Raw genomic sequence first — 13,651 nt, 5'->3', positions numbered from 1 at the left:
GTCTTTAAACCCATCATCAATAAGGGTTGTTTGGACTGGTGCAAGGTGCCCACTATAACTAGTGCACAGCATATGCCAGGCCAACTTCTCACACTCCCCATGTGCTCCCCTATTCTTGTGGGATGGACCTCTCAGGCCACAGTACTGGGTGTGTCTCACGTAACGCAGGGCAGTATATTTTTGCCTACTCTTCATGACCCGTATTTGTAGGGGAGTTCAACACCCTCGAGCCCTGTTTTTCGAACGAAGCAATAGTTGTTGGTCCAAAAACCTCAAAACTTCTGGGCCATGAGATCTCACCCGCCCCAGGCTTGTCCTGGTGTGAACTGAAGCAAAATTTCATTTTTAGGCCATAAAATAAATCAGACTCCTGCAAGCTGCCTTCCACTGCAGGGGGCAAGCGGATTGTACCATCTCTACCCACCCACTGCAGGAACGAAGGGAGAGCTACATCCAGCAGGAACAGATGGAGGAGGCTGCTTGGCGGCAGTGCATTATGCTGAGTGTTCATACAGCCTGTGTGTAGCTACATGACTCACTGTGTTTTGCATATTTAGATACAACTCCCGCCCTAAACATTGCTGGAAATATTTCCGAGACCTCATTATTTAATCTGACATTAATGCGCCGTGGGGAAATGGAACCTGTTTGTACTGCGTGGCAGGATGCACCCCTCCGAACTGGTTTGAATATCTGCATGTGCGTGAGCGAGCGGCTGTGGACCAGCCGCGAGCAGGCTCGTGACATCACAGCCCATCTGTCAGACGACGCCAGAACGGGCACGTGCCGAGTCAGGGAGTAAACAGAGACGTTTTACTTACTTTATAGTTCCATTATGAAATGAGAGATGGGCATGCCTGTGTTTGAGTGGGAGAAAGCGTTTGTGTGCGGAGAGGCCTATGCATAAAGTCCCCATTATCTCTTCATAAAGACAGTCTGTGGGACTAGGGCTACCTGCCCTGGAAGGACACAGCCTCATAACACCTTTTCAAATTTGGCAGTAATTTAAACTCCTTATTTATCAAATATATTCCAACACCGAACCACTTTTTTAGGTCCCCTGCACAGCATGTGCGTATCCAACTGGTCGTTGATTTAGAATAGTAAATATGCCCTTGATTGAGGACAGTGTGCACTCCTCGTAGAGAAAGAGCGAGGGAGCATGCGCGTGCACGAATGAATACGCAAGTGGGCGTGAGTGAACGAGTTAGTGGCGATGAGTGACTGTGAGAGTAAGTCGGAGTAGGAATAAATAAGTGTGGATGTGTATCTATTTCGGTCCTAGCAGTAAGTAATCGTGTTCACTTCTGCTTCTGCATTGTCATGGTTACAACTGCATCCCTCATTCTGTTCCCTCCTCTCTTTGTTCCCATCCTCTGGAAAATAGCTGTGTGAAGGAGATCCCACGAGGCTAACCCTATTCCCTCCATGCTCATATTTAAGTAATCATTTTGGCTAGGTTCTTTAAAAATAAACGAATCAAATAAGCATTGGCAATTTGTCATTCGTGAGAAACCTTGTCCCACAAAGATTTTCTCAGAAGGACCACTGATCAAATGTCTCGTCCCCCACTAGCTCACCAGCATCTCCTTCTAATGGAATACCGCTGCCAGGCTTTGACATTTCTTACAAATATGGAGAGGATGCTCTCCCTGCTCTGCATCTTCTTAGGGTCTCCACCAACTTCTCTCATTTTCCACCAGGGACAAACCCACCTCTTATCCGAAGAAACTCTAAAACGCGTCTTTGAAACACCACTAAGATCTGGACTTTGGACAGTCGTGTTTCCGTGCAAGCTAGGCACGAAGGGACCACTGATGGCCGTTGTGAATGGTGATGCTGTCCGGCGTGTCTGCTCTCTTGGTCCCAGGGAACCTTAAGATGAGAATATGTAGGACCTACATGCAGTTTTAGCTTGTCCAATAATGAAAGACGAATAAAGGCGTGTAATTTATTTTCTCATGTTCATCCCAGAGTGATGGATCCCACAAGTATCTTGGCTTTTCCCCATATTTAAATTGTTAGCCGATGTTTCCTTATGACTGACCGCTCTTCTAGCCAATCTGTAGTAGAGAAGTTCCATATTAGCCACCATCCAGCTCTCACTTATAAATGCGGCTCTCTGTGTTGGATGACACGTTGAAGTGGGGGGAGCAGAAAACAAACAAATGAGAGAGTAGGAAAGAAGGGGAGAGGGAACAGTGCGGGAATGGGGAGGGAAGTGGAGGGCGTTAGACGTGGAAGCTAAGGTATGTAGGAATTGTAAGCGCAAAGGATAGGAGGAATGTGTGATGGGCAATGGGTGGGGGAATTCAAATTTTAATAGATTGAGATGAATTCTGCGCAATTCTCAGGGTGGTGCAGTACCACTGTCTAATCTTAAATAGGACCATCTTGCATTTCTTCCTGTGCATTGTCCCCAAAGAGGTAACCAAGACCCGGAACAAGCACGGTGAAGGGGACCAACCTCTCCCAAAAACACAACATTGCAGATCTGGCACTTTGAGATCGTCTTAGTCACCACGGGCCTCTCTGTATCGTCTTTGCTCTACTATGCAATCCTCCTGATCAGCCACCGTCAGTCACTGTTTATCCTCCTCTTCCTCCTTGCACATCTTCCTGCTCAGCCACTGCAGGCCACACAGTATCCTCCTCTTCCTCCTTGGCCATCCTAATCCGCCACCAGAGGTCGCTGTGGATCCTTCTCTTCCCAGTCACCACCCTCTTTTTAAGGCAGTGTAGGCCGCTGTGCACCATCCTCCTCCCCTTTCTCTATCCTATTCAAGGTCTGTGGGCCTCCGTGCATCTTCCTCTCATGTCACTCTGACGATGAATACTACGCTCCGCACAGTTATCGGAACTGGTGGGTCAGAGTGAAGAACAATCTTTATTTGGGAACCTTTAAGTTGAATTAGTTGCACACTAATATGGTCTAAAGTTGTTTTGTTTTTTGACAACTGTTTTGACCAAACTAAAGTAAACATTACGGTGTACAAGTGTTTGTCTCCCATCACAGCCCTCCAATGATTTACGCTACTTCACTCAATTTATGTTATGCCTTTTTATGAGAAACTCTAGTGTTGGGAGTGGTGCGACTATGGACTGTGTATTCCACCTCTCCTACAGCTGACCCTTATGCACAAGGTTCCATGATAGCATATAGTAAATAAATGATTGCTGATGATCATACACTTTAATTTGTGTTAGGTGCATAATGATTGATCGAAGACAAATGTTTTAGCAGGTGTGTCGCACCTTCTTTGAATATTCGCCCACACAAAGGCAATGGTTGGGTCTTTGAAAAACGTATTTGATACTGAATATTTTGCCTGGAAATAACAGAATGACAACTTGATGTTGATCTTTCGCCATGGAGTTATTTTGACAGATTTGGCATTATACTCCAGATTATACTCCATCTTTCTTAGACCCATCTCTACATGTCTCCTTCCCCCACTATACCTTGTGCCTACAATGACATCGCAGTCGTGGGGTATGGTACCCGCTGAGCTGATTACTAATGGCTATGATAATCCAAGTATTCAATGTAAAACACTGTGATGGTTTCTTATTACAAGACTTTCTATTACACAAGGGCAGACTGTTACTGTTTGTGATGAAAAACACTCAATAAAGAAATGTTTTAAAATGTATATAATAACTCCCTTCTGTTGCAAGGACAATGTATTTAGAATACTTTAGGCAAAGGAAGTCTGAAAAGGAAACTCGGTAGGTGGGATCCATGTCTGAAGGCTCCCTCGTAATGGAAGGCGGGTCTCTGGGTGTGTGGTGCTTTAGCTGGGAGTCCCAGGCATGGGAGCTGCAGGATGGGTGTGGAACATCCTGACATGCCTCTGATGCTTCTTGGCTCCCTGGCACAGTAACAAGCCTCTGTGTATGTGTTTGCCCTCTGCAGATCTGTATCCAGCAGGGCTGGAAGGCACCCTATGGCCGCTTCGATGTTCTACCGCTCGTCCTCCAGGCCAGTGGCAACGACCCTGAGCTCTTTGAGATTCCTCCAGAGATGATCATCGAAGTGCCTATCCGGCACCCCAAGTAAGGCTGGGCCTGTGTGGGGGAGGGTCAAAGCAAAAGATCTTAGACCTGTGCCAGTGGCTATACTATAGCAGCAGAATAGAGGTGCAATGGAGGTTAAGAATAATTGTTTCATAGACATTTTGAGGCTACAAAAAGGCCTTTGCTCCGTAACTCCAAAAGTACGTAGAAGCCCTACCACTACATGACTTGACTGGAGAAGGTTCTCTTAAGCACCTTCGCTGTCTGCCATGGAACTCTTTTCCATCATCATGGATGTCCCACACTTTAACTCTGACCTTTAGCATCTGTGTTCTAAATATTTTGACAATACAGAGGTCATGCAACTCAAAATACACAAATACCCGCATTCAAAATAATCTAGCTTTCTCATGCCTAGTGGCTTGCGCGAACATCTTGACGTATACCAGGTAATTGGCGAATACCGGCCCTCGCAAGGCTGGAACCATCCCTCCTGTGAGAGGCTTGCTCGACTTATGGCTGATGAGGACCTTGTGCTTGCAGTTTCCCAGGCAAGTGTCTTACAAGTAAAACACGCCTAATGTTCCTACAAAGCAATTCCCACTTGGACCCCAATGTAAGCCTGCTATTTATTGATTTCCACTCAAGGCTGCAATCAGTTGAAAGTATCATCGCAGTATGGTGTTCTTTACTAACGTCTTTTATGGGGATTCTAGCTGAAAGTGACTTCGCAAAGCGCACACACCCTACACAATAGCGTTGCTGTGTCCTCTGTAACCCTAGGGTAACCTGTGATGGAGAAGTAGTGAAAACAGACTGTGTTCACTTGAAACAAGACCACACTAAAGCCCACCTTTTTCCAAGCCCTTCTGCAGTTTATTTCCTGATTTGAAGTCTTCCCCAGGGCAGTGTGTTTGTATCTAACACATAATTGAGTTGGTGCGCACAGCGTGGTACAATGTTAAACCATAACTAGAGCTCAAAGTTAGTATTTAGAGCTTTTATTGTGGCTACGAGCTAGCAATCCTTAGCTAATATAGCCGGGATAGTACAATTGTATATTCCTTTAGCTCTATCCTGCTGTACAGAGAAGGGGCTTTGTTGACAGATGGCCGTAGTATTCAGAGTTGGAAGCTTTGTGATTACTGCTTGGCAAAGAAGTGAAGCAGCATGCATGCATATGCCATCTGCTCATTCAACTTGTTGTTCAGTTCATCTCCTTTCACTAGGGAGACATCCACCTCCCACTACACACACATCGTCACACCCGCACATGCAGACACACTCATGGATTCTCAACCACAGTCTCAAGCAAGCAGATACACTCATGGTTAAAAGTCTTACACCAAATCCGAAGCAAGCAACGTAGTAACTGAACAACTATCAACCACCTCCCCCTCCTAGGTAAAACCCTTGAAAAGTCGGTCGGCCTTAAGTTACAGATCAATACTGACAGCCAGATTCTCTTACATTACTGCTTGAGAGAAGGGTGGCCTGCTGCAGCACAGACACCCATGACTGGCTTGTTGAATGATGTCCTTTGTGTAATGGACCAGTGGAGATCGCTGCCACCTGGCACCACTAGGCTGGTCAGCAGACTTGAGCACCATTGGTCAATAGACCTTCATTCACCGCCTCTCCACCTGAATGGGCATTAAAAACAAATGCTGAACCCACGATTGATCCCGACCGCGGCCGGGATGGGTGAGGCCCATCCACCACTCAGACTAAGCACGGAGTTCGCCGCAAGAGCGGTTGGAGCCTGTTTGTATGTTTTTTTTAAATGCCAATAAAAGATTTAAACCATAAAAACAAATGCTGATGCGGCTTCCTGTCCACCTAAGCACAGGCACCAGTTTGCTCAAATGTGACTTTCAGAATCACAACATCTACCAGACACCTCAAAATCCTACACGGATGTCTCATCTTTCTCTTGATCTCGGCTTGTCATACCTGACCGTCATTCTGGCTGACCACAAGATCCACAGACACCAGTATTTGAAAAAACACCGAATTACAGAAAAAATATTTGCCCATCAGTGGTATCTGGTGCCTTAAAGCTTTAGTTTGACTGATGCAAACCAGTATTGCTGCGGTCTTCCTCTTGGTGCTCTATCCAGGCAAAGAGGAACCTGTTCTCTCCAACACCACCCACCACTCTCACATGGAGTAAAGGCTCTTTGACATGAATCAGATTAACACCCCAGCGCCCAATATGTGCCAGATGTTTTGGCCTTTACATGAACAGCCACATGTCCAGACAATAACCACGTCACTGCCTGCAAGAAGCACATAGAATCAGCTTTCTTGGTTGTGCAAAGCCATACCACATAGAATCAGAATTCTAATCCAAACCATGGTCCTCCAAAACCAAATAATTAGCAGTGTCTTCGCTGGCATCCCTGGCCCAGCCAAGTCACAGTTGAACAGCCTCCTACAAACGCCTGACCAAGGAACAGGAAGTACAATTACACATGCACAAAAATCTTTGCATATGAAAAAGTGGAAATTCACTTAAGTATCCCAGTAGGGTACTTTGGAAATCTTTCTGCAGTCTGCAGCTCAGCCAGGTCGGAAATTTGCAGATACATTGTTCAGTCTGTTCTGTTGATCAGGTTCAAGGTGTCTTCACTTCTTTTTCTATGCAGTACTTTCGAATATATGTTAGACAAGTCCTGTGGTTCACTCTTACTAGCACAAGGTCTCCTGTATTTACCTATAAAGTGATACTACCACTGTAGTGAGGTCTGCGTTATATGACTTATCCAATGTAAAGAAATAACAATTCACATAAGTAGGATGAACACTGTCTCCCACATATACACACATACACATCACATACACACACACACGTGCGCAGGTTGAACAGGATCACACATCCAGATGTATACAATGATCACTGTCAGATGCACACAGAGTGACACTGTCTCACATATGTAGGCACTGGCAAGCACACACAAGCAGAGCAACACTATCACACACTGACCAGTGCCCTGCATCCCTCAGATTATGAAGGACCCCTCATGGACTGCCAGGTGGCCCAGAGTGACATTAAGCATTTAGGGAGTATTCGGTAATGTTGGGCAGCTCTGTGTGCTGTAGGACAACTGTTTGATATTGAGAAGCGCCGTAGCATAGGGAAGGTGTTAGAAATGGGGGTCTCTAGTTGGCAGAGGTCGGTACCTTTGTCCAAATAGGGACCCTTGCTTCTAGTCAGGGTAAGGGGCATACACACTCTAGCTAACCCCTGCTTACCCCCTTGGTAGCTTGACACAAGCAGGCAGGCGTATCCCAAAGGCAATGTGTAAAGTATTTGTACCAACACTCACAGTAACACAGTGATAACACCACAAACGGACACCACACCAGTTTAGAAAAATAAAGTATCTTTATCTAAACTACACAAGACCAAAACGACAAAAATCCAACATACCGATACTCAGTGAAATGGTCTTTAGAAGGTTGATACTAAAATAAACTTGTAGATTCTGTATTTCCTCAGGCAAATGCAATGGGGTCAAACAGTCACAGATTTAAGATAGATCACTTGCAGAGACTGTATTGACTTCAGCAAACATAATGTCATAAGCACATGTCTCCTTTGTACCGATGTACGGTGCCCTTGCTGTTGCCGAACTCTTCACCCCTGTAATACTGACTCTGTGGTCAGCCACCAAGAAATTATGCCCCCAGATGCTCAAAACAAACAGATTCAGGAGAAGAGGCCCCTGTACCGCAACCCATTCTAGGCAGGACCAGGCTGTTCTAGATGCTCAGAACAGTTCCCCGCAGTCTGCCCAGGGCAGCAGCCTATGCGGCGGCTCAGGACGCAAATCAGCACGTTACCTGGGGAGACAAGGCAGGTACCGGCTCGAGGCTCCTTCAGTCCCTGGGTCGCTGATCCTGGATGACGCTGATCCTGGATGATGCTGTACGGGGGAGCGGAGCAGCTCCTTCTTAGCTCGAGTGCATTCTCGCTACTTGGCTCGAGGCGGACGTCCTGCTGGGTGGCTCCGTCATCAGCGGCCTAGGGTCTCAGAGGAATCCCGGTTACCAGGCAAAGCATCGCAGCTGATTCGATCACAGTACAGCTTCCTCTCTGATGATAACAATCTGGGGCTGTCGACTTGGGCCAGCGGTGGTGACGGGCACAAAGCGCTTTAAGTAATCACGGCTTCGGCAGGCTTCACGAAGGTCACCAGTTGTGTGCAGACACTCGCACACAGTGTCGTAGAGATGATCTTGGGAACTAAGCACTTTTAAGCAATGCAGGTTTCAGGAAGGTCACCAGCTGTATGCAGATGCATGCAGACAGCGTCGTAGAGATCATCTTGGAAACCTTTATGTTCCTGTGTTTCCGCAACACGAGGCCAGCTCACACAGGTCCTTGGAGACTTCTCTTCAAGCAGGGGAATGAACACAGCACACAACAAAGTCCCTTGTCCTTTCCTCAGCAGCAACAGCAAACTGTAGGCCAGCTGAAGACACACAGCAAGGGCAGTACTTCTCCTCAGTTTCTTCAGCTGTCCTCTTTAGCAAAGGTTCCTCTTGATCACGAAGTAGTCTAAAATTCAGGGGTTTCTGCTCTAATATTTATAACCCAAAATGTCTTTGTTCTCTTTGTGTAAGGGTCTCTGAGACCAGTCCAAACCAGTTCTGGGTGCACTCTGTCAGTGCACAATTTATTCCTTTGTTAGTGTGGGCCAGGGTATTCAGACACACCACAGGGGGACCGGAGCCAGCATTGTGGAAGGCAGACACAGCCCTATTCAGGCACAGGTGCTACTCCTACCACCACTCCCAATGCAGATCGGCCTATTCAGCCCAGTGCTGACTCACCCAGACTCCTGGAGCCACGACACCTCACTAGCTCCTGTCACTCCCAAAGCCAGACAGTCAATCCACAACCAGGCGGAGGCACACAGAAAGGTTGAACAAGAAAAATAGCCACTTTCTAAAAGTGCTATTTTCAAACACAGAATTTAAAAAATATCCTTCCTAAAAGATGTGTTAATAAATTCTGAGTTCAGGGATACCAGACTCCAATTTTCTATCTTACTCCTATGGGAAGATTTGCTTGTAAAATGTTAGAGCATTCCCCATTCCATCCTATGGGCAAGATAGCCTTTCAATAGTGAAAAACGAAATTGGCAGTATTTCACCATCAGGACATGTTACACACACCAGGACATGTCCTACCTTTCACATACACTACACCCTGCCCAGGGGGTACCTTGGGCCTACTATAGGGGTGTCTTACGTGCAAGGAAAAGGAAGGGTGGGGCTTGGCAAGTTGCCAGTTCGACATTACAGTTAACAAACTGCATGCAGGCACTGCGGTGGCAGGCCTGAGACATCTTTTCTGGGCTACTCATGTGGGTGGCACAATCAGTGCTGCAAGCCCACTAGTAGCATTTGAGTTACCAGCCCTGGCACACTCAGTGCACTTTACTAGGGACCTACTGGTAAAACAAATATGCCAATCATGGATAACCAATCACAATAACAATTTACACAGAGAGCATATGCACTTTAGCACTGATCAGCAGTAAATACAAGGAAGAAGCAAAAAAGTTTGGGGCTAACCCTGCACGAAGGGCCATTTCCAACAGAAGGATTGCATGAAACTGCAGATAACTAAGAGGCATTCAGCTATACTATGGCCTTGATTCTGAGGTTGTCGAGTTGAAGGCGCTATTAATCGCATCTGATAAAATCCAATACCATGGGGTTCAGAATACATCAAGTGCAACAAATCACACCTATTCCGAGTTTTTGGTGAGTGACCTTTAGATTTTATAACTTACAGTACCGAAATATGCATGACATGGTAAATACTGTATTGTTTTCCTCTTTTAAATATCGGCCGTTTTGGACCTGCTGAAATTTGATGAAAGGTGTGATATGTTAAGTACTACCCAGCTCTGAATTCTGCCTCTTCACAAAAAGGGGTTGCACGGGGGTAAACACTGATTCAGCAGCACAGTGATGTTGGCAGCACTGTGTCATGTTGAGAGGCACTTTTTGATACTCGGAAGCTCAGTGTGATGTTCGCGTTACAGGATCCACATAGGGAGGTATTATGTTATGCCCGCTGCACTATTTCACACTGGGAAATATTGAGTCTTGCTGAGCAACTCTTTGTGCTACCGGTGACTTTTTGTCAAAGTGTTCAGCATTGTGTGGAATTGGGTATTACTATCCTATGGAATAGAAAACGATCACACTAGACTTCGATTGGTGTTAATAGTCACCTCTAGGGAGAAACCGGACAGCACTATCACACACTGGACAAGCCTGCCAGAATGCCATACTGGGTACCACTCTGCAGGGAACATTCAGTGTTTACAGCAATTTACATAATGCTAGGCATTTAATGCAGTATTTCCTGCTATGATGTCATTTCCCAGTTAACCATACACAAGTTGTACATCTGGAATTCTTCCCCTCTGCATTAAATTTACCTACCTATGCTTTTGCGACCATAAAATGACATAATCTGTGCATAAGACTACTTCTGCAGAAGACCCTTTTGAAGGCTTTCTGCTTGTGGGTTTTCAGTAATGGATTCTGTACACACTGTCTTGTGTCTCACCCAAGTCAAATGCCATGGAATAGTAGGCCATTCCTGGACTACCATAGTTTTTGGTCCATGTTCCAAACATCAAATGGTAGTAATTAATTTTTAATTAAATCACATCCTTTTCATCATCAGGCACAGAACTCACAGCAAACCTGATCACAACTCCTCTGTGTTTTGGCGCTCTGCTTTCCAGCAGGTTACTTTATTATTCCTGGGGTATTATCATTGTGTGTCACACTTGTAGCTGCCAGGAGCTATCCCAAGGCTATAAAGTCTCGGTCTTTGGAACCAAAAATGGGGCAATCAAAGAAATGGGATAGACCAGAATTACATCCAGTAAAAAGATTGATCTATCTTTGCCACAAACATTTAGATCATTCTTTTGCACATAGAATATAGGTAGTGTTGCCCCTTCCATATGCCTGCTCTTATTGAGTTATTAAAATCACGTTCATAAAGCCTAACTATTTGGGGCTTTAAAATAAGCAGTGGTCTTTCTACCATTCATTGTCGCTTGACATAAGCACCTTTTTGTTCACATAATGTCACACGTCAAGCGCATGCTCTGAGGTGTGAAAAGAACTGCATAATGCTTATTTTATTTTGTAATCCTTTCATTTCAGCGTTTCATGTTAAAAGTGATCATTTTCTGTGCAATTGTCATCATTTCCGTTCCTGGAGATCACCAAGCACTTTGATATGCATTGTATGTTTGCTGAAAAGACCTCTGGATCCGAGTCATGTTTCACCTCTTTGTGTCATCCCGCAGGTTTGAATGGTTTAAGGACCTGAATTTGAAGTGGTATGGGTTGCCGGCAGTGTCCAGCCTCCTCCTGGAGATTGGTGGCTTGGAGTTCACTGCTTGTCCATTCAGTGGCTGGTACATGGGAACGGAGATTGGAGTACGAGACTATTGCGACAGCTCAAGATATAACATCTTGGAGGTACAATTGCAGTTCTGCAGCCAGACCTGGTTAACCCTCCCTCCATAGACACCGATCCCTTTAAATTCCATTCAAATTCTCAACAGATCTTACAGTAAGCAATGCCTAGTGCATTCACTGTTGTACGTGTCCAGATGTAAGTAAACAGGAAGTCATACTTGTGGGAAACAGGTTGAAAAGTGAATAGAGTTCAGAACCCCATCGCAAGCACTCCTATGCATCAAACCATCCAAGACAACATGAGCTGCAGGTCTGGTGTCCAACAGGAGAGTAAATGAGATTTCTTCCAGTTCTTGTGGCAAATACAATGCAATGACCACCGCCCCAGTCACAATAGTCACTGCTAAATTGAAGGTTAATCGGTTGATGATTGAATTAAAATAATTTTTACAATGCAGGCGTCTTTGTCCTGGCACTGATGGTAAAACTTCCAAGGACTCCTCCATTACTGAATCTACCTGGGAAAGGAAACCATTTCCTTCTTGGGGTGAGATCCAGAACTGACCAGTGCTATCGACTGATCTTTCTTCTAAACTTTAAATGGGATCCTTCCAGAAAGAGGGCTTGGATGAATCCGTTCTAGAGGCAGAGATATACCATAGAACAGGGTCCTAGTATTGGTACTTGTGTGTCAAAGAGATTTGCAGTGGCAGTGTAGTAAGATAGGTTAAGGTTGACAGGATATGTCCATCTTGGTCTCAGAATTTTTTTTTGTATAAATGGCTGTTAATCTGATATTATTTATATATTTAATAGACATAATGTTAAGAGCTGATCTATATGTATCACTATTTATCATTAATCTAGCTGGGTAGCAACAGAGTGCTATACGTTGATTGGGGACTTAATCATTTGCAGGTCAAAAGAACATTACATTTCACACATATGTTCAATTTTAGGCGCTGTGAGATTTTCGCTCCAGAATCATATGATTTACATTGCTTTAGCTGGGTTTAGGCCCCAGGACTCAAAGTCAGCAGCTTGGACACTAGAGGACATCTCATCTAATTATCTCTTTTTTTATTTCAACTTATGAAAAGATTCTGTATCTTTGTAGTAGAAGCAGCAGGCCAGAGTTAGGAAGAATCTGTCAAAGGTTTTAGTTCACCTGCTGGATTATCGGTCTCTTTGATGCTCCGTACATTCTCAAAAATGCAGGACTGGCAGACATTCAGAGATGTGATGCTAACTGAATTTGAGGTATTTCCATTCATTACAGGAAGTCGCAAATAGGATGAACCTGGACACGCGGAAGATGTCTTCCTTGTGGAAGGATCAAGCACTAGTGGAAATAAACATTGCTGTTCTCTACAGCTACCAGGTACAGTATGGGAAGCAGAAGAGCATGTGGTTGTGAGGAGAAATGAACGAGAGGATATTCTTGGAGATTGAGATTGCAAAGTGGCAACTGATTAGACAGTTACATGGTGAAGTAAGATCAGCTTGAAGAAGGGGATGTTGAGGTGAGGAATGCTTAAAGATTGATATTGTATGGGAAGATCTGCTTTGAGAGTATGGTGTAACAAGACTGAGACCCACTTAGAGAACGAGATGGAACGGTAAGATCCACCTGAACATTTAGATGAAATGAGAAGATGTACTTTTGGCGAGAGACTGAGTGGGGAATTATGTCAGAGGAAAGTGGGATCTGCTTGGAGAATGAGGCCAAATTGTCAATTTTATATAGACTTTGAAATGTAATAAGGAGAGATTCCTGGGCAGTCACAGTAGCTTGGCAAGTGAAATGCAAAAGTAGCATCGGGGGGAGAAACAGGTGGGCTAGGGTGATCAGCTTTGAGAATCGGTTGGAATATTGAGAACCAATTGGAGAAAGGACATTTAGGTATACCATGGGATTAGGAATCGGAAGCAGTAGTCGTTTAGGAGAATAATGCAGGCCTATGCAGAGGAGATGACATGTGAAAATGAGGTCGACTAAAAAGGACAGACCTAGAAAATTAAGCAAGAGAACTCACTGAGGATGCCTGAAGAAACTGAGAGTAATTGGAGGACTGATTGTAGAAAAAGTTTAGCTAATTGCATAATGGGTGTTAGTTTTGTAAAAAATAAAATAGCAGGATGAAGCAGATGAATGTGGCATTGGATA

At 44.8% G+C, this 13,651-nt stretch overlaps 1 protein-coding gene across 4 annotated transcripts in view; it reads left to right on the top strand.

Moving 5' to 3' along the window:
• NOS1 (nitric oxide synthase 1) overlaps positions 1-13,651 on the top strand; it is a 1,315,983-nt gene that overhangs the window by 1,122,591 nt on the left and 179,741 nt on the right. For all 4 annotated transcript variants that reach the window (XM_085636289.1, XM_085636287.1, XM_085636288.1 and 1 more), the window contains 3 exons: positions 3,917-4,056; positions 11,370-11,544; positions 12,764-12,865. In XM_085636289.1, the coding sequence (XP_085492415.1) occupies positions 3,917-4,056; positions 11,370-11,544; positions 12,764-12,865 (417 nt within the window). The remainder of the gene's footprint in view (positions 1-3,916; positions 4,057-11,369; positions 11,545-12,763; positions 12,866-13,651) is intronic.

This window comes from Triturus cristatus, chromosome 11 (genome assembly GCF_964204655.1).
Source record: "Triturus cristatus chromosome 11, aTriCri1.1, whole genome shotgun sequence".
Taxonomy (NCBI): Eukaryota; Metazoa; Chordata; class Amphibia; order Caudata; family Salamandridae; genus Triturus; species Triturus cristatus.
The sequence above is the reverse complement of the archived record's forward strand: the minus strand, read 5'-3'. Positions and strand labels throughout refer to the sequence as shown.